At 53.8% G+C, this 20,747-nt stretch overlaps 1 protein-coding gene across 2 annotated transcripts; it reads left to right on the forward strand.

Moving 5' to 3' along the window:
• Positions 1 to 2,099: 2,099 nt before the first annotated feature.
• On the forward strand, positions 2,100 to 15,288 carry DUSP4 (dual specificity phosphatase 4). 2 transcript variants are annotated; one of them, XM_060001444.1, is made up of 4 exons: positions 2,100 to 2,902; positions 12,569 to 12,714; positions 13,654 to 13,873; positions 14,548 to 15,288. In XM_060001444.1, exons 1-4 carry the CDS (start codon positions 2,464 to 2,466, stop codon positions 14,931 to 14,933), a joined length of 1,191 nt encoding a protein of 396 aa, XP_059857427.1. In that variant the 5' UTR covers positions 2,100 to 2,463; the 3' UTR covers positions 14,934 to 15,288. The 2 variants fall into 2 exon arrangements, with proteins under 2 accessions (XP_059857427.1, XP_059857428.1); XM_060001445.1 differs by lacking the exon at positions 2,100 to 2,902 and adding an exon at positions 8,836 to 10,836.
• The last annotated feature ends 5,459 nt before the right edge of the window (positions 15,289 to 20,747 follow it).

Here is a 20,747-nt window from a genome sequence, read left to right on the forward strand (position 1 = left end):
GTACCAGGGAGAGTGAGTCTTTACACGGAGCCTCAGGGCCACCTCAGCACGTGAGAAACCAGACAGAGGCCCCCATTGCCCTTGGAGGGAGTACAGATCCCTTCCCAGCGGAGAAGCCAAGCAGCGAGCCTTTGACCGCTGACCGCCCCTCCGCAGCGACCCGCGGCCTCGGTCTGTCCGCAGTGGTGGCCTCCTCCAGGCCCGGGGCTAGAGTGAGCACGCGCCTCGTGTGCAAAATGTCAGGGGGAGCCCGAAAGTCAGTGGTCAAAATAAATATCCTAATGTAGTACCTTAAACAAAATTAGTGCCCCCCCCCCACGAAAAGAATCCACGATGAACAAAGTAGTAAATTTTAAACAGAGACGGGATCAGTGCATTGCAGAGCCATTTTGGAGCCCGAGGTAAAAAGGAGTATCCCCACGGGTGAGCGGCGCTCCTCGCGGCGCACTCAGCTTGGGCTGGGGGTCCGGGAGCGCGGGCGCAGCGGGAGGGGAGCGCGGGTCGTAGGTTTCGGAAGTGGAGGCCGCCGCCGAGGCCGGGCTGGGGAGTGGAGGGGTGGCCCTGGAGGCCGGAGGTGACATCTCCGGAGAGCCGCTCCGCGGGGAACAAAGGCGGAGCGGAAGGCCGACTCAGGGGAGGGAGGGACCCCGCGGGTTGCGGCCCTTGTTGCCTCTGCAGAGCCAGAGTGGAAGACTCGACCCCGCTGCCACCAAGGCCCGGAGCGAGTCCTGTAATTCCCAGCTCGCTGGTTAATTCTCACTAACAAGACTTGGCAAGATGGGCGAATACTTTTTGGCTTCTGTCGTGACCCCACCGAGGCGCGCACACACCCCCTGGCAAAAGCGGCCTCTGGGAAACGAAATGCATAAGTAAAATCGGGGGCGGGAAAAAAATGCGAATTGACCTGGAAAAAGCAAGGCAAAGAAACCTGAATCGGCCGTGGAGCGTATTAAATCCTTTACGCGTCAATTTCCGTGGTTCTAGCTTCGCACCAAGTGTGGACCCTAATTGTCATTTCCTGAGAAGACAATTCACACGAGTACAAGATGGGGTGAGGACTTTTCCAAAAGCCGAAAACGTCGGGTTTTTTTTTTTTCCCGCATCAGGGTTAAATAAACATCTTTAAGGAAGCGTGGAAGGGAGTGGCGCTCCCGCCTTCCTTCTTGGGAACAACATTCCGGATTCAATTAATGCCTCCCTCCGGGTCGTAAAGCAGCAGACTCCACACCTCACTCCTATTAACTGGGCTTTGGGGCGGGAGGGTTTTCTCTTTCATCGTCTGGGTTGGGGTTTGCCCACGTTCCTCGGGAAGCTATAAAGCTGATTTAACGGTTTAAGATGAAAATCGATCAGGCTAAGGCAGAAGCTCATGGCTGAGGAATCGCAAGAGAAAAAACGGCTGGCGGGCCGAACGCACTCCGTGAGCCTGGGGCGAGGAGGGCCGGGCCGGCTGGGATGCGGTGCAGGGTTCCCCAGTCCACTTGGGTACGTGGGGGACACCTGCGAGGCTGGTAAGGGGCAAGCACGGAGGTGAAGAGGAATGAAACCTCGAAACCGAGCCCAGGCCTCCGCTAGGCCGGCTTCTCGGCTGGCGACTTTGTTTTCCGCCCGTCGCCGCCGCCACCACCGCGGCGGGGTGCGATGGCTGCACGGCGACTCGGGTCGGGCTGGACGCGGGCCGCGGAGGCCGGGGAGAGGCGCCGCCAAGCTCCATTCACGAAGTCCGGGCGCTGCGGCTCGCCCGCGGGTCGGAGGCCTCCTCCCTCATCCTCTAGGTCTTGGTTTTATGAATGGGCCTGGCGGCGAGAGCCGCGCGCCCTGTTTACTCCGCTCTTTGTGACGTCGCGTCCCCGTGACTGGGCGCTAGCGGCCGGTACTCCATTCACGCGCCCGGGCGGGCGGAGGGGGTGGGACCAGCGGGGCGAGGGGAGTCGCGAGGGGGCGGGGAGCGAGCGCGGGGGGCGGAGCAGGGCTCGCGACCTAGAATGGAAAGAGGCGGGGCCTCGCGAGGTAGTAATGAATCTGCCCCCTCCCGGGGGAGAGCAGAGGAGCATTAATAAATCCATAAGCCGAGGAGAGGAAACTCTGGCTGGGGCAGACCGCGGAGCTCCGGCAGTTCGTGGGGAACGGCGGCCAGAGCAGCACAACGGGCAAAATACAATAGAGGCGACAACGGAAAGAAGCCCTTGGTCCTCTCCCGTAAACACACTCCCCTCACCGCCACCTCCCCCTTGGCACCGTGCTGCCTGGCGCCGAGGCCGCTCGGACTGCTATGTAACTGCGAGTCTGTGGGAGGAAGGGGACCGGGAGAAGAGGTTCGGCCGTGGGAGCCCCTAAGGGCCAAGTTTGCGGCCACTTCTGCCCGCGCTCTCCCTTAGCCCCCGCTCGCCCCTTCCTGCAGCCTAGCTGGCCCGGGCGTCCTTCGCCTCCTCGCGTGCCCAGCAGCCGCTGTTCCTGGCGACCATGGTGACGGTGGAGGAGCTGCGGGAGATGGACTGCAGCGTGCTCAAAAGGCTGATGAACCGGGACGAGAACGGTGGCGGCGCGGGCGGCAGCGGCAGCGGCAGCCACGGCGCCCTGGGTCTGCTGAGCGGCGGCAAGTGCCTGCTACTGGACTGCCGACCGTTCCTGGCGCACAGCGCCGGCTACATTCGAGGCTCAGTCAACGTGCGCTGCAACACCATCGTGCGGCGGCGGGCCAAGGGCTCGGTGAGCCTGGAGCAGATCCTGCCCGCGGAGGAGGAGGTCCGCGCCCGCCTGCGCTCCGGCCTCTACTCAGCCGTCATCGTCTACGACGAGCGCAGCCCGCGCGCCGAGAGCCTCCGCGAGGACAGCACCGTGTCACTGGTGGTGCAGGCGCTGCGACGCAACGCCGAGCGCACCGACATCTGCCTGCTCAAAGGTAAACGCCGGCGCCGGGCGCGAGCTGGAGGGTCGATGCGGCGGGGCTCCGCTGCCTGAGCCTTAGTGGGCAGGAGAAGAAGTGCCTGGAGGGACTCGTGGCTGCGGGATCCCCCCGCGCACTCCTTTGTGCGTACTGGTGTGTGCGCGTGGTGTGCAAGGATTCTGTGTGTTTGTGTGCAAGCGCGAGGTCCTGAGGTCCTCAGAGACGGTGAGGGCTCCGTCACCTGAAATTCCGGACCCTTCCTGGCGATTCTGCGATTGTTTACAGCCACTAACGGTCTGGTCTTGCGGGCGAAGCGACTCAGCTGCGTTGCCCACCTTCGAGTCCAGGGAAGTGCTCCCAAGTGCCACGGTGCGGGAGGTGGGGGAGAGGTTAGGCCTGTTGGTTTGGCGTGTCTGGGCCCCGCCCTGAGTCCGACCCAGAGATCCCGAGACATGGGGCAGGGGGTGAAGGAGGGTGAGCGCGGGGATGGGATGGGCCCTGCGGGTCCGGCTGGAAACCAGCCCTTCCTAAACGCAAAAACGAAGATCGGCTTGCGGGCCTGATGTGGAGCGATCTGTTCTCTCCTCCCCTGCTGCCCAACTCCGAGCTCCAGCTGGAGGGTCGCCAACCCCTCCCGCCATCCCCAGGCTCCGGAGCGGGAGGCGGGAGGTCCGAGTATCTGGGGAACGCAAGGCGGGACGGGGCCTCAAACTGCGACAAGTGCGACCTTTTGTTCAGACTCGACTCTCAGATGGCGGCGCGCGCTTAAGTGCGAAACTCTTGGGGAGGGGAGGTCTTGTCAAATGTGCAAGTCGGAAACTCCGAAAGGGCTGAGGGCTACCCAAGTACCTGGAGGGACGGGGGCGCCGACCGCACCTGCCGGGCGTCGGGCGGCGGGGAGCCGGACGGGTTGCTTGGGGCCCCTGCCGCGCAGTGCCCCTTCCTCCCGCGCCGCATTCCTTGAGTTCCTTCGCCCGCGGCGGGTCTTGGCCTCCGAAGTCCAGAGGCGTTTCGGACCCGGGCTATCAAAGAGCCGCCCCTTTCCCTGTCGGCGCCCCTGGCCCCCCTCCCTCCTGCCCTGCCCTCTCCAGACCCGCTCACTGGAGAGGAAGGGAGATGGGGCGGGAGGCGCGGCGGAAACCTCTCCCCGCCGCCCCTGCCAAAAAGCACAACACTGCCCAGTGCCGGCGGGCCAGGCTTGCCCCCGTGAACAGCGGGGGACTTTGTTCTCGGCAGTTGTTTCCTGGCCATTTGACCTGTCAGCTGCTGGGGAAATGCTGCTGTTGACCTTTGGTTGAACTACTAAGGCGATTTTGCTGATTTTTCTTTCTCTACGAGGGCGGCCTTTGGCACCTCAGATTAAACCAAACGCTCCTCCCTTCTCCCAGCGCTTTAAGAGAAAGTGCCAGGAAGGGCCTTGCACCGGAAGGACCGCTAAGCCCGGCGAGCTGGGCGCAGGGGGCCCGGGGCCCCCGCCTGCCCTGGCGCCGAGCTGTGCCGGGAGCCACGCGGCCCCGGACCGGGTAGAGCGCCGGGCTGGGGTCCGGGCTGTTGACGCACGCCTCCTGCACTCCCTTGCATGATGCCGGCGTGCCGGCGCTCGTGGGGACGAGGAGAGAAACGTCTCTGGGACCAAAGTCCCTTCGAGTGGCAGGGGCTGGCCGGGGTGTTCTCCGTGCCGCGCTGACCTCGATCGCTCCTGATTTGGAGCCCGATCGCGCGCCTGCCTGCGCGGGCCCTGAACACAGGACCCTTCTCGAGGTAGGGCAGACGCACGTGGGGTCTGGGTTCGTTCTGTTTTGTTTTTCTTCCTGGAAGAAATCCGGAGAGGACCGCCCTAGGGTTTCCGGGCGCGCAGACACTTAGGCCCCGCTCCCGGGGAGAGAGACAGATTTTTAAGGCTTCCGCCTCGGGCTCGTGGCACCTCCCTGGTTCCCGCGAATCCCGCCGGGAGAGCCCGGAGCCAGACCTGTACCGAGAGCCGCCCTGCGGACCGGCCGCCCGGCGCAAGGCAGATGCTAATGTGAAGGCTGCGTTGGACGGGCAGCCTCTGGGTAAAACGACAGTCCCCTGGCGGTTGGCGAGGTGCCTGGCCCACGGAAAAGGCGTGTTTTAAGGGCTGTTTCCTCCCGAGGCCTGCACTGCCTCCTGTTGTCTGACCTGGTGCGGGCAGGGAGGACGGCCCGCTGCCTCTCAAAGTCCGCATCCTCTGAGCCGGAAAGTGTCTAGGCCTGGACCGAACTTCTCTCTCTCCAGGAACAGGCCCCCCGGGAGGAGCCAGGAGAGGTTCAGCTGGGTTTTTCTGAGCAAAGGGAGCCTGCCTTTGGAAGCAGCCGCCTAAAATTCACAGAGTTTGGGCTGGGGGGGGGGGGCTCCTTCCAGCTTGTTCTGCAGTGGTGGTGGAACATCTTTGAGGTTAACTGGGTCCTAGTCTATTCAACTTGCGTATTTTCATTTATGTGCTAAGCAGAGGCGCTCTCCACACAGGTCCTGTTTCTTCTTGACTTCTACTGGAAAGGCATCCCTAATGAGGGCAGAAGGAAATGGGCGTGGTCTGCTCCCCCAGCGCTGCGGGAACGTGCCTCTGGGGGAGGACAGCCATGCCTCCTGCACTCTCATTCCTTGGAGAAGTGGAATGGCAGGAAATGTGGGCTCATGGGCAGGGGGGAGCTGGGGACGGGGAACTAAAGGGAAACAGGGGGAGACAAGCCCCTTAGATTATCTTTAGTAAATGCCTTAATTGATTAGGGGTTGGGTAATTTTTTTCCCACCGGAGTTGTTCCTTTATTTTGCAGCCAATGGGCCTTCCTGGGAGTCTCATTTCATGTGCAGTGGTGGGTGTGGAATAAAAGTGGTCAGACATTAAGCCAGTGGAAGACTGATTGTTGGTGTCTGCCGTCCTGGAGGGAGAGTAAAAACAGCTGGGCATTTTCAGAAGCTCTATTACCCTTCCTGGCCACAGGCTATCTAATTCTACCAATTAATTGCATTTTTAAAGGCCGATTTTCCCATTTCTGCCACTTTGAAGGGCAGGAAGTTGGTTACTCATTGCAGGCAGTTAATAACTAATACTACAGGCAAGAATTCATAGTTAAGAGTAAACTTTACTTTCTATCAATGAAATACTATCTGGCCTTTACATTTCCTAATATTACCCAAGGTTTGCTAAAAGCAGTAACCCAAATCACTACATTTTCTGGTCTTTTGGCTAGTAAAAGCTTCCCATTGGGATAAACTTTTTTTTAAGCTCATTCTATTTAAAATCCTGTAAGACATTTTTAGGGACAGTTTAGAAAGTTTAGCTTTTCAGATTTTATTACAGTACACGTCTCCTTTGAAATCCCTTTCTCACTCCTCATAGATCCTTGGAATAGGGTTTTAGACAACCGCTCCCACCCCATCCACCCTGGGTCAATAGAGAAAGACAAAAAGAGCATTTTCTTACCCTAACAGAAGTCTTCCTTTACCTCCCACAGTCTCCAAATAAATCAGTCTGTTTTGCAGAAGATGTCAGGTATAAAAACATTATCTTACTTTTCCTTCTATCTAAAATTCGTCTCAGCCCATGACCTTTGTCAGTCTTATTCAAGTTCTGATTTAAAAGCTGTCCTGGAGCTGTTTTGAGAAACTGGGAAGATCAACTAAATACTCCAACTTCTCCTTCCAGGTTGGAAGTCACCTACCCAGCAGTCCCCAGGCCTGATCATACAGACCTGACATTATGCTTCCTGTGAAAACAGCCACTAAGGCCCGTAATGAATGCTATGGGTGGGGTTCGGGTGACTGTCTTCTGTCTTTTCTTTCTCTGTGTCCATTTGCCCTGTCCATCCTCGTTTTCAGGAGGTCAGTGGCATCAAACAGCAGAGTCCTGGGGGACGCTAAGGTTGAACACCTCTTTCACCCAAAGGCAAAAGGACTGGCTTTTCTCCTTGCAAACAGGACACAATGCCCATGACAGCCAAGAATTGTTAGAATTACCAAAAAAAAAAAAAAAAAATTAGGCCTTAAAGGTAAGTCCTAACCCCTAGTCGAAAGCCTTAAAGAATTGTAAGGAATGAAGCAAACTCACTACTCTTTGCATCATTTGAACTGGATGTTTCCAACCAACAAAAGCAACTAAAGACAGGGTGTAGGTGTAAATTGAGAGTGGCAACCTGATTGTCCGTAAGCCTATCGCAGCTCCCTTGGGCTTCTCCTGGATGCTTACAGGAAAGGTGGCTGTCCCCACCAAGGTGGGCTGCACAGAGAACTCAGGGAGGAGAAAGGGTGGCCTTTTTAAAGGGCCAAGAAATTCCTTGAAAAAAATCAGAACATCTGAAAGCAGATAGCTGGTTTTCTTGTTGGGAGGCAGTTCCCATCTAACAAAGAGGAAGTTTGAGAGGAAGAAATGTAGACTCTCAGCGGAAGGCGGCTTGCTGAACGGAGCAGACAGCACAGAAGGACTCTGGGAGGGGCTGCAAACAAGGTCCAGCCCGAGTGTGGCATCAGGTGTCAGCCCAGCTGGCCCGGGACCGAGGTCTTGACACCGAGCCCCAAGGTGAGAAGCCCATTTAGCTAAACTGGAAATGCTGCTCAGCATTTAGAGGGGCGCTTCCTAGGTCAACACCCGCATCAAGGGAAGTTCTCAAAGCCAAGGGACCTTCGAATGTCCCCAGACTTGCCTGCTGGGCAACATTTGCCTCGTATTGATAAGCTGTCCCAAGAGAGCGAGGCCATGAGCCCTGTCTGTGAACCGGTGATATTCTGAGCGTGGAGAGGGTCACAGGAAAAACCTGGCAGCCACGTTAAGATCCGTGACCATCGTCACCACCAAGAGACAGTCTTTCCCATCACAGACCCCATTAAGAGTCCTATTATGGTGAGACGACCAGCACTACGCCAGCCTGCCCTTTCCCAAGGACTTTCTCCCACATTCACTCCCACCCCTGCATAAGCAGGAGGCCAGCCAGTTTTCAAAGCTACAGTTTCTGTGAGAAGATGAAAGGAACACAGAATGGAACTTAGATGTAGTTATTCCTCAGGGGAATCAAGTGGAAAATTATAGTCCTGTTTCCCCCGAGCCCCCCAAGACTCTCAAATTTTAAAATGAAGTTGAGAAAATGAGAGCTTTAAGACTAGAAGGTATATTGTTAAATAAGAACATGAGAAAAACGGGTCAAAATTAGTCAGCATGTCTGTTACAGAATTACATGCAATAGGACGTAGGAGAAAACCAGGTGGGAATTCATTGGCGTTTGTGCTGTGAAAATGTGTTCAGAAGATGGAAATATAGGTCTTGAGGCACCTGCTGTCAGTGTGTAGTTTGCAAATGAGTGGTTTGTGAACGTTCAGGATCACAGAATGTTGGAACTTACAGATGATATCGTCTGGAATCCTTACATTTGGAGGGTGGAAAACAGGACTTAGAGGGAATGTGTTAGCTGGGCTTCCACAGTCGGAGCTGGGATGCATCCACACCTGTCTGCTGTGTCTACCCTGCACATCTGCAGGGGTCACGGGGTAGAGCGCTCCCCTCCGGGTCTACAGTGACAATAAGTTTTCCCTCTCATGAGTTTTGGATAAAACTTGGAGATCTAAATCTAGCACTTACTGGAAGGGCCGAGGCTCTGGTACCTGCACAGATGTGGGCTGGGAAGGGAGGCACGGAGGAGAGGGGGCTGGGGGCAGTCTTCTTCAATCCCACTCACCCTAAGAAATTCAGTTTCATTTCTGCCATGACCCAGTATAGAGCTACTCTATATTCTTCGAGATGATTTGAATTTTTTTTTAAGTGAAATGATCCGTATGCTTATTACGTAATTTGAGCTCTTAAAATACATGTTTTCCCAAGAGATGTAAGACGTGAGTGGTACCCTCCAGTAAGCTCATCACCTGGCCAGGTGTCTGTAGCCCCACACTGACGGGGCTAATGCCACACTCGGGCTGGAGTCAAGGCGGTGTGTGGGGGAAGAAGAGCTAGCAAGTGGCTTTAGCTGAAGTCCCTGTGACGGGGACCGTCACCCTGAAAGCACAGTGCCATGAAATTACACGCTCTGTAAATGCAGCTCATTCAAGTAGCTTCTATTCTATTTCATTAAATAGAAAAACGCTGGTCACGACTCCTCCATGACTACCTGGAAAAGCACCGGAAAGAAGCAGTTTGGTGAAGTGTCAGCAGTGCTCTGTTCACATCCCTTCTGTTTCTGCGTGAAAACTCTTTCTTCGCGTGATGAAACCAGCAGGCAAGGCCCCTAGAGAAGGCCCACCGGGGAGGCAGCAGTGGGCAAGCAGCAGGGTGGGCTCCTGACGGCCAGCTTCAAAGGGGCTTTCAGGCCCCTTCTGTGGGCTGAATGCCGGTCCCGCCCTTACCTGCGGGCTGCCCTGCACCTCCGCTTCCTCTTCTGTAAAACTGGGGCTTGTCATGCCTTCCTCTAGGGCTACTGGTTGGATACCTGTGTGGGAAGAGCCTGACACGTAATGAACACTTCCTTTTAAGAGGGTCTGTCATTTTTATGAACACGCATGGGATACCTGGAGGTGGCTTCCTGGCGTGTGGCCTTGTGGGTGGGGTGTGGACTGAATGGCCCCTGACCTGCACTCCTGTGTCTGCACTGCCTCGCCTGCGAGCTCCAGGCCCACCAGGGCACGTTCAGCTCATCCAAGGGCCTGGCCTGAGTGCAGCACCTCGGCCCCAGAAGGAGATCCTTTGGTGATGCTCCTTGTAACTACCAGCCACAGACTGCCCCCAAAGCTAGCAACGGCTCAGGAGGGAAAACCTTTCCACCGCTGCCACCGAGGGACGCAGCCCTCACCTTGTTCCTGTCCCTTGAACAGATCTGCTTCTTCACTTGGTTCCTTTCTGCCTGTTCTCTGAAAACCCCCCAGAGGGAACAGACTCTTCAGTAATCGTGTTTCTCCACTTTGTTGTAATGGTGCCTTTCCTGACAGTTGCCGTCTCTCTGTCCTGCTATGAGCAGCCTGGGGGTGACGACAGACAGCCCCCCTCAGGCCGGGTCTGGCCTCTGGGCCGCCTGCACCCTCCCCTGCACAGGTGCGATTGGCCTCGGAGCCCTCCGAGGGTTCTGCTGGGCCCTCCCCGCCCCGGATTGATTGACGGTTGACCCTGGGAGGTAGCAGATGTCCCTGACTGCGCAGGGCACTCAGGGCTCAGGAAGTGCCCAGCACCTGTTCTTCTGCTGTCTTAATTACCAGGTCTCAAGATGCCTACTGGAAAAAATAAGTAAAGCCCAGGAGGAGAAGGCTGTCCAGGGTCTGAGAAGTTGCCAGTAAAGCCGAAGTCACCTGTAGGTACCAAAAAAGAAAACCTTCATTGAGCTTCTCCCCGAGGCCCGGTGCAGTGCACTGGCCGTTCCAGTCAGTCCTCACAGGAGACTCCTGGCCTGGAAGCTTCATCACATTGTACAGATGAGGAAGAGGCTCAGAGAGGTTCAGTGACGGCCCCAAGGCTGCACAGCCGATGATTGAACCCAGACCTGTGAGTCCGACTGCAGAGGCGAGGCTCTTCAGGACTTCAGTCTGGTGCCCTGTCGTGTACCTTCTCAGCAGCGAGAACATTCTTCCCACCACTCTGAGCTTCCTTAGCTCCTGCTGCCCTCAGGCCTGCTCTTCCTCCGTGACCTTGGAGCCGGGCCCTGGCCCTCCTGTGACTGTTGGCCTGTCTAGCTGATGAGCTTTTGGACGGCACCACTCATGCCTTGCATCTCTTTGAAAAAAATGTATTTTACTAGCTCAAAGTTTGTAATAAAGACACGGATCATCTTAAAAAATTTCAAATCCTGGGCTTCCCTGGTGGCACAGTGGTTGAGAGTCTGCCTGCCGATGCAGGGGACACGGGTTCGTGTCCCGGTCCGGGAAGATCCCACATGCCGCGGAGCGGCTGGGCCCGTGAGCCATGGCCGCTGCGCCTGCGCGTCTGGAGCCTGTGCTCCGCAACGGGAGAGGCCACAGCAGTAAGAGGCCCGCGTACCGCCAAAAAAAAAAAAAAAAAAAAAAAAAAAAATTCAAATCCTGTAGAAGTCTCTAGAATAACAAGTGATGGCTTTTCATATAGATGATCAACCTCCGTTGGTTGAGCGACCCATTTCTCCTTCCGCTTTCTCCAAAGGGCAGCGTCTCCCGAAGTCTCCCATCCCAGGGCCTTCAGCTAGAGGCACTTGCTGGCTTTTCTTCCCGCACACACCGCACTTGGGGCAGCGGTGTTTACAGCTTTATAGGGAAAGGGGACAGATGGGGGAGATAACGGGAGGGAGGCCGCTCCTGCGAAGAGAAGTCCACTGAGGCCACCAGCACATCTGAAGCGGGCAGTACTGGCCCCTCTAGCAGGTTTTCCCTCCAGGGAGGCTGGTCATTATGACTCAGCAGGAGCCAGGGCCTGGGACCAGAGAGATATCCATTTATAGCCTGAGGGAGGGAGTGGGGGAAACAGGAGGCCTTCAGTCAGAGAGGAAAAAATGTCTGCCCTGTTTCTGGAAGCCTTAATGACGTGGCGAACATAATTTTCTTTCCTCTCCAAAGCGGAAGTTTCTAGGGTTGGGATTCAGGGCAAGTAATTGACTAACCGTCACATGTTGGAAAATTGCTTTGCACAGTGGTGATCGGGAACAGTGGCTCCCACCCTATCACTTAGTCATAAAGACGTAACGGGCTAGCTGCCTATGTGACCATCAGTTGAGTGGTTGTTCCAGAACCCGCAGACCCTACTGAATTCATTTATAATCCATTTTTGGTCCAACAGAAACTGCAAAAATAAAAATACAAGCAGGGCCAAACCTTGACAATAGATGGTAAGTGTCCCGCAAAGGGAAGTCCCAGAGATCACAAGAAAATCAGATATACAGGCTGAATGTCTCTCTTCTTGGTGTGTTTCACTGCCTGCCTCTGCCTGCATCTCTGCCCGCATCTCTGCCCACGTCCGCCCAGCCGGCCCTTTCCTGAATGGCACTGACACTATTGCAGAGAAGTTGGCCGTTTATCTCTTTTTACTTAAACGACCTTCCTTCCCCGGAAGACGACCCCACAGAGAACCATTCCAGGGCTTAGCAACTCTCAGGTCAGGAAATCCTCCCTTGCCCCAAACCTGTATGTAGCAAGAGGGATTTATTTAGATTTAAGCCCGTTTGCTCTCATTTTGGCCCCATGTCCATGGAACAGCTGTTCATGGGGCCGTGCGATTGGCATCTGTTCTGTTGCTGAGATCCAGAAGGGCCGGTGCCAGGGTAATAGTTTTTTATTCTCTCCCACATTGGAGAACTTCTCTAAAAGAAGGGCTGTAGTGGGGGGATGACAGACATTTTTGTAGGGCCCAGGGGCCAGCTGAAGTGCTCATGGAAACCCCCAGTGGCTATTCCCTCTTTCTTTGTCATCACTGTAAAGAAATTATCCCTTCTTCATCTCCCCAGCACATCCTCCTTTGTGTATCTGCATCCCAATCCGAAGTCCTGTCCCTAAAGCTTTCATTCCCGCTTTCAGGATGCAGTCTTGGCCGAATGTAATCTCTGCATCCCGGGGAAAAAGGTCTCCATAGCCATTATCTCTGGGCCCACAGCGCCACCCAGTGTCAAATGTAGGTACAACCAGCCCCAGCTTCCCAACAGCTCTCCTCCATCAGGTAGGATTCACGTTCTTTGTGGTTTCCTGCTGGCTCAGCGACCCCATTAACCTGAATATCTTTCTACTTTACAGGTGGCTATGAGAGGTTTTCCTCCGAGTACCCGGAATTCTGTTCTAAAACCAAGGCCCTGGCAGCCATCCCACCTGCTGTGCCCCCAAGCACGGCCGAGTCCTTGGACCTGGGCTGCAGCTCCTGCGGCACCCCACTGCACGACCAGGTGCGAAGAGGACTGCTTGTCAAAGGCTTTGGACGCAGCGCCTCAATGTGGGGAGAATGTGTTGAGTATCGGGGTGTGATGTTAGGTGGAGTCCACTATTCCTTGGAAGTCTTCCCCTTCCCTCTCTTATTACCCTCACCTAAGAAAAGAATATAAACACATACGTCCCTGACTTAGTCTCTAGAGTTATGTGCAGACAAGCAAGGAAGGAGGCCAGAAGCATGTGGACTGCCCGATTCAAAGCAGTTCGGCTGTCCGCCCCCCATACAAGTTAATTGTAAATGCTAAATGGACATAAATGATCAACCAACCCTTCTCCCAAGAAAAGCAGCTTATGCCACTACAGTTCGTACAAGCCCACCTCTTCCAGCCCTTTCCTTTAGATGGAAATGGAGTGAATGTATGGGGTCCAGCAACTCTGCTCCCCAAATCCGAGATCACTTGTGTTGATCTGACTCAGAGAATTGTCGTCAGTGAAGCCAGCGTTACCTCATTTCGCCAGGATGCCTCCTCTTGCGTGTGAGGTGGACATGGCGTCTGCCTTTCATCTGCCAAGTGAAGGCGTATCCAGCCGAATAAGCGCCTAGGCCGCGTAGCTCAGTGGTAGCGGGTGTAAGCTCTTCGCGTCACAAACAGCGGGGCACGGCCAGCTTCATCTGTCACGGGGGAAGTGGTCTGCCTGAACCAGCAGGTGGGGCCCATAGCAGAGCAGAGCAGAAAGGCCAGAGCCCATCGCTCCCTGCCGGGGCCCGAGCGGCACATGGGAAACCTGGAGGGGCCGGGTCCACGGGCAGTGTCCCCAGGGCCCATGAAAGCCCACCTGAGACTGGTTTCCCTCTCCCCGCCCCACACGTTCCAGCCCCCTGCCCAGTTGCCTTTCACTTAATGACGTTTGCCGGTGGGGGGTGGGGGGCGCTTTGTTTTCCCTCTCTGGTGCAGGGGGGTCCCGTGGAGATCCTTCCCTTCCTCTACCTCGGCAGCGCCTATCACGCAGCCCGGCGAGACATGCTGGACGCCCTGGGGATCACAGCCTTGCTGAACGTCTCCTCTGACTGCCCGAACCACTTTGAAGGACATTACCAGTACAAGTGCATCCCGGTGGAGGACAGCCACAAGGCCGACATCAGCTCCTGGTTCATGGTGGCCATCGAGTACATCGGTAGGCTGGCTCCGGCCAGGGTGCTGGGTCCTCCCAGGCCAGGGTGCTGGGCCCAGGTCTGGCGGAGGGAGGATGGGAGGGAAGAGGGAACCACGTGTAGCTGGTGTGTGGAAGGAGGGACTTAGGAAGGGCCATATCCGGGGGGGGGGGGCTGCCTGTTTCCCCTCTTCCTCAGTAGGAAGGCTTGCCCGTGGGGTCCTGTGCAGGCCCTGGATAGTCTGACGGACCTAGGCAAACAGCAGGTGCTGTTAGCTTACAGAGCCAAGGACCTTTTCCTTGGACGTCCCCAGGTGTCGAGAGGATAAGACTCTGGGGATGGGGAGGGAGACAAAAGGAGGATTGGGTCATTGTTTTTGTTCCTGCAAATGAAAACCCTGCCGTGTGTGCGGGGATTGCTCCAGCTCCAGCTGCGTATTTCCTAAGCGTAGTACATTTGTTTGCGTAATTCTCCGAAATACTCTAGCGGGGGTGGGACTCTAGAGGCCCTCCCCCCGTGGGTTTCCTCCCTGCGCGGCCTCAGCCTGGGAGGCGCTGTTCCTTCAGGGGTTCAGCCGCAGGGCCCCCTCTTCTCCAGTCCTCCCCGCACCCTCGTCCCGGCTGAGGCCGCCTGCAGCCGCCTTCCGGGAAGGATGGGGACCTGGGCGCCGCTAACGGCGCGCCGCTCTCTGCCCCAGATGCGGTGAAGGACTGCCGCGGGCGCGTGCTGGTGCACTGCCAGGCCGGCATCTCGCGCTCGGCCACCATCTGCCTGGCCTACCTGATGATGAAGAAGCGCGTGAGGCTCGAGGAGGCCTTCGAGTTCGTGAAGCAGCGGCGGAGCATCATCTCGCCCAACTTCAGCTTCATGGGGCAGCTGCTGCAGTTCGAGTCGCAGGTGCTGGCCACGTCCTGCGCGGTGGAGGCCGCCAGCCCGTCGGGGCCGCTGCGCGAGCGGGGCAAGGCCACTCCCACCCCTACGTCGCAGTTCGTCTTCAGCTTCCCGGTCTCCGTCGGGGGGCACCCGGCGCCCAGCAGCCTGCCCTATCTGCACAGCCCCATCACCACCTCCCCCAGCTGTTAGAGCCTCTCGAATCCTCCCTCCCCTACACCCGTCGGCTCTCAGCCCGGGTTGGGTGGCGCCCTGTGCGGGCAGCAGGTCGGGACTGGCCCGCAGGGGGCGACAGAGCTCCTTCCATCCATCTCTCTTTGGCCAACCGGGGGCCAGCTAGAATGGCAATAAGGACTTCGAATACATATTTAACGCAAACAAACACAACACTCCAACTTAGAGCAATAATGTCTTCCTCGGCAGGCAGGGAAGACCTGGGTTTTGGTTTGTGCGTCAGTTTTACTTTTCAGATAGGAATTTCTTACCTCATTTTTTTCAGCAGTAAGGCTTGAAGTTAGGAAACCCGCAGATCCTGGCAAATGTGCCCACCCAGTTCTGTTGAGGGGGAGGGGAAGGGAGGGAGGGGAGGGAAAGGGACAAGATAAAAACAAGTTTGCCAGAAGTGCCTGGTTCTGTGTGCTCGGTCCTTTTGTTGTTGTAGTTACAGGATTTTTTTTTTTTTTAAAGAAATCTTTTAGGACATGGTTTTCCTTTCTAAGTCACCACCAACAGGTGAATAATTATGCTTAATAATAAATAAAAGTATTTATTAAGAATTTCCTCAGAGTATGTAAGTACAAAGAGTCTAGTGATGGTGAATTTAGAATATATTTATGTTAATGTGGATCAGCAGAGCACAACAGCATGCAGACGTCAAAGCAGTTAGGAAGTAAGTGGTGTGTTCAAGTTAGCATGATGATCAGCTTGCGTTTGTTACCGCTGAGAAGGGGGCAGGGTGGGGTGGGAGGAGGAAGAAAGGAAGGGACTACTTTTTCATTACAGCCTCCCTCGGTATCTGCCGGGGATTGGTTGCAGCACCCCTTCCCTCCATCGCGGATACCCAAATCCGTGGATGCGTAAATCCGCTGATTCTTGCATCCGCGGATACTGCGTCCGCGCATACTGCATCCGCGAATACGGAGCGTGGAGCGCACTTGGTTCTTGGGCACATGGGCCACTGAAGCGATTTGAAACCACAACAATACAACCGTTTCTGGTGATCAATAACTCACTGTGGCGGTGGAAGCATTTTTCTCATAGACCTGCCTGAGAACTTGTATATCATCTGTGATAAATGCCATATCATATAAGGTGCTCGTAAAAAAAATTGGGCGCAATTCAGCTTTTCCTGCAGTGAATCATTTGGCAAGGCCATTGGGGAACCCAGCTAAGAGAGATAGACCCGAAATGGATCCTTTTGGAAGTGGAAGCACCATCTTTTTTCTCTTTTGCATAAATCAAGAGTTTTTAATTTTAGGGGGTTTGCTTGGAATGAAGTACACCAACAAATTCTTGGGTTCTTAAAATTCGTGGTGTCGGTGAATATTTTTAAAGTGAATAGGTGAATAAAAAGAAGGGAGTGGACACCCCATTTCAGGTCCCTTGGAAGTCTAGGACAGCAAGAGAGTGAGTGAAGAGTCGGGCAGACTCTGTGGGGGGGCTGGCTGCTTGGCTTCTGTGACAGGCATCCAGGGCACTCGTGTGCCGTCTTAGAATCCTTTCTCGGGATACTGCCATGTTCAGGGCCCTTTCCAGATGGAGGAGTGGCTTTTGGAGAAAGAAGGAGATGGGTTGGGCTTGGGGGGAGGGAGGACGGGACAAACCACGTGTTATTTAATTTGTAGTATCGTGAAACAGTGTTGTTACCCAGTACCAGGTTAGAGGTAATTCCAAACTTGTCTAGAAGCGAGAGCATGCTTTTTGGTTTTGTTTTTTGCGTTATTTTTAGCCTTCTGAGGATCTAAGTGATGCACATTCCTGTTCACCCATAAATAACTTCAAGCCTCAAGGTTGGAATAGTGTTGGAATGCTCCTTCTCAGCCCCACATCCCAGACAGGACCAGGTTCCTTACATTTCCTTCCATAAACATGAGCCTGTGTTGGCATCATTTGTCCTGCCTTTCCCAAGCCCTGTCTGAAAAAGTGTGGGTTCCCACAAGCAGATAGGCCCGCAGGAGGGACTGCTTGAGAGAGGAGGGAAGGTAGCTTTTTACAGAATGAGTGTACATTGGCCAAAACTCGTGTATCCTGCTTTCCCAGACTGGATCCCAACCACACGGTCGGAGCCCAGGACCTGCGCCAGACAGGTCTTTTCCCTGCTTTCCAATTCAAGTCTTCTGTCACAGCGTCAAACCACTATTTATAAAGCCATTTTCTTTGTACCCAATAGCAGCCCCAAAACTCTTACAAATCAAATAGGAAATTGGCTTGATTGGAAACAGGGACTTGGGTCACTATTTCCCCATCAGAAGCCTCTTTGATGACTTGGAATAGCTGTAATGAAGACAGCACCGCAGGGTCTGTCCAAATGGCCAGTGGGTTTCAACAGGTGTCTCTCCCATGGAGTGATTTCTGGTGACGTGAAATATGTGTCATGGCTGGAAGGCATTGCCACTTACACCGAAGATCAACTGTGCTGTTGACAAAGGCAGTAGGCACTCTGGATCTTCCGTAGAGACTGGAGAATGCTGCCGCTTCCCTCCCGGCATCTCTGTGTGACCCAAGTGTGTTCGTGGAGCTTCCCCCGAGCAGTCTTCGGCTGAAGCCGCCTGTGAGCCGGTGGCCAGGAGCTCCCAGCCTCAGTCGTGGCCTCCTGAGACCATTTTCCTCAGGTACCCATCCTAGCCCGATTCCAGAGAGTTACCCAAAAGGTTGGGAAGCCATGAGAAAAAACATAGAATCCGTGGGAAGATGGGCAGAGGGAGGTGGGACGGGTGATTCAAATGTGAGGGGAAGGGGCTGTGAGATTGGAGGGGCCGCCAAGCCTCTAGTTGGTAAAGTGGTGGTTCGCCCTGGCTGCCCGTCAGCCTCAGCTGGGGAGCTTTGAAACCCTGCTACCAGGCGATCCCAGACCAAGTACAGCAGGATTTCTGGAGGAGGGACCCAGGCATCAGTAGGTTTCAAAGCTCCCCAGGTGCTCTCCGTGTGTAACCAAGTTTGGGAAGCTACTTTCTGGATGGCAAGGTGCTCTTGGAAGCTGGGTCTTGATAACACAGAGCTGGCTTGTCTGGCAGAAGCCACAGCCAGGGGTTTGTCACTAGTTCAGTGTGGTCTCATGGTCAGTCCCCTCAGCTCTGCTGAGGGACGAGATGGTTTCTGTCAGGAGCTCAGGGGCCACGTGACCTCCTGAACGAGGGGCCCTTTCAGGCCCCTTGAAAGCCAGCTGATCTGCGGAGCGTTGTTAGGAAACCGAATACAGTGTCTGGATGTCGATGTTCTTCCCTGAAAGTTTCCCTGTCTATCGAGAAGGATGGAGAGTGCCACCTCTTTGAAGAGGACCCTGCCCTTCCTTAGAGTTTATGAGTCATAGGAGAAAGAGGCTTCTTCAAGACAGAGCAATGCAATACTTGTAACTTCTGTAAATAGCCCCATCTTTCAGAGTGATGTCATTTCTACATTTGATATGCTTGTATTTCTGTAGGATGTATATAGTCTAGGGGATTTTTTGTTTGGTTTTGTTTTTTAGAAAAGTCAAACATGTCAGTTTTTATTTATTGCTTGAAAAAAAGATCATTTGAAGAAAAATAAATACATTTTCAACCACCTCTGGCTTGGTTTATCCTTTCCTGAAAAACTGTGCTGATATCATGACTTGGAAGATCTGGGTCATTTGATAATCTTGTGCACTGCGTACCATGTCCCGTGGAGACAGGCTGGTCAGATCTGTGAGCTCCCTAAACATCACTCAAGGAAGGTGACAGGAGAAGGCGGATAGGAATCTCAAGAACCTGATTTCTCTAGTCAGAGAGACAGGACGAAGTGAAGGATAAGAGACAGATGTCCTTCATCTGAGAGTCTCCTTTGTGCCAAGTACAGGATGGACTCCCAGGTGGCAGAAGTCAATCTTAAACAGCCTAAAGCACAAGTGACTAGGGCTATAACCAAAGCCTATACAAGGAGTTACCACACCCTTCCCCATCAATAACGAGGGGGTCCATCCTGGCTCACAGAATCTTAGGAAGTTTTACGGACCTCATGTTCTCTCATATCCTGTAGCATGGAAATAGCAATATGCTTCCAGACAGAAAAAATAAACGGATGAAGATGATATGTCAGTGGTTCCCCAAAGCTGATCTGGGCATTGCTTCTATCAGATTCCATTGGTACAAATTTCCCAAATTGTAAACCAAAATCATATTAGTAAACATGTATGTCCACTGTGTCGTTGTTATTTAACATTTTAGAAGCACTGGCCACTGCAATTAGCAAGGGAAAGAAATGAGGTATACAGTTTGGAAAGTGTGAGCCCAAATTATCTGCAGATGATATGTATCTGAAAAACACCAGGGAATCAACTGAAAAACTATCAGAAATTAGAGAATTCAGCTAGTGGTTGATTGCAAAATGAACATGAAAAAATCAATAGCTTTCCTATATGAAAATATCAATGAAAAATAAAATAGAAGTAGTAGATCCCATTTACAATATCAGCTTAAAGATAAACTGCCTACAGTAAACTTTACCAGAGATAGGCAAGACCTAGCTGATGGACATGGTAAAGCGCTACCAAGGGACATAGAAGAACATCTGAAAAAATCTGAAAGACATACCGCGTTCTTGGCTGAAAAGACTCAGTATTGAAAAGATTTTATTTCTCCATAAATTAACCTATGCATTTAATATCATCTCAATCAAAACATCAACAGGATTTGGGAGGAACATGGCAAAATGATCCCGATTTCACCTGAAGAAACAAATATGCAGGAAAATTAGAAAAAAGAAAAGAGAGAGTCACAAGGTTGGGGGGTAAGATTTATATCCTTTTGTACTGGGCATCTATCACTATTGTGATAAAAATAGTTTTAATTTTTTTATAGGAGATTATTTTAAAAATAGAGATTCTTGGGCTCATCTAAGACATTGAGTCAGAGACTGCACAAACTCGCACCAAGAGATTCTGACTTACAGCTGGTTTCAGGACTGCCTGATACAGGCTTGACCTCTAGCGTCTCCCTTCCCTTCAATCCCCTGCCGTTATAACAACCCGCAGCCCGTAATTATTCTGATCACATCACTATTACTGTAGCAACTTACCCAAGGACTTAGTTGTGTAGACCAACAACCATTTTCCTTTGCTCAGGAATTTGGAGATTAGAAAGCTGGGAAAGGCTCTGCTGGGTGGTTCTCACTGGGGTCTCTCCTGCGGCCACTGTTGGCTGGGCTGCTGTCATCTGGGGGTTCGGCCAGGCTGACCATCCAAACGGCTCATTCACAGGACTGGCAGCTGATCTGGCTGTCGACTCACAGACTCACAATTCAGTTGTGACTGTCGCTTTGAGCGCCTACATGCACCCTCTCCAGTCGAGCAGTCAGAGTCCATACAAGACGGATGAGAACTCCAGCGAGTATTCCAGCCACCAAGGTGGATGCTCCACCCCCTTCTAGGGTCTGGTTTCAGAAGTCACAGAGCATCACTTACTCTCGACTCTATCAGTTGTAGCAGTTTCAAGCCTGCTCAGGTTCAAGGGGAGGCGAGCCAAACCCTGCCTCTGGATGGAAGGAATGTCAAAAATTCATCGTAGTGGGCTTCCCTGGTGGCGCAGCGGTTGAGAGTCTGCCTGCTGATGCAGGGGACATGGGTTCGTGTCCCGGTCCGGGAAGATCCCACATGCCGCGGAGCGGCTGGGCCCGTGAGCCATGGCTGCTGAGCCTGCGCGTCCGGAGCCTGTGCTCCTCAACGGGAGAGGCCACAGCAGTGAGAGGCCCGCGTACAGTGAAAAAAAAAAAAAAAAAAAAAAAATTCATCGTAGCCATTTTTCAAACCACCACACCAATAAACAGAGAGTT

The sequence above is a fragment of the Delphinus delphis genome, chromosome 21 (genome assembly GCF_949987515.2).
Source record: "Delphinus delphis chromosome 21, mDelDel1.2, whole genome shotgun sequence".
In the NCBI taxonomy this organism is placed as follows: domain Eukaryota; kingdom Metazoa; phylum Chordata; class Mammalia; order Artiodactyla; family Delphinidae; genus Delphinus; species Delphinus delphis.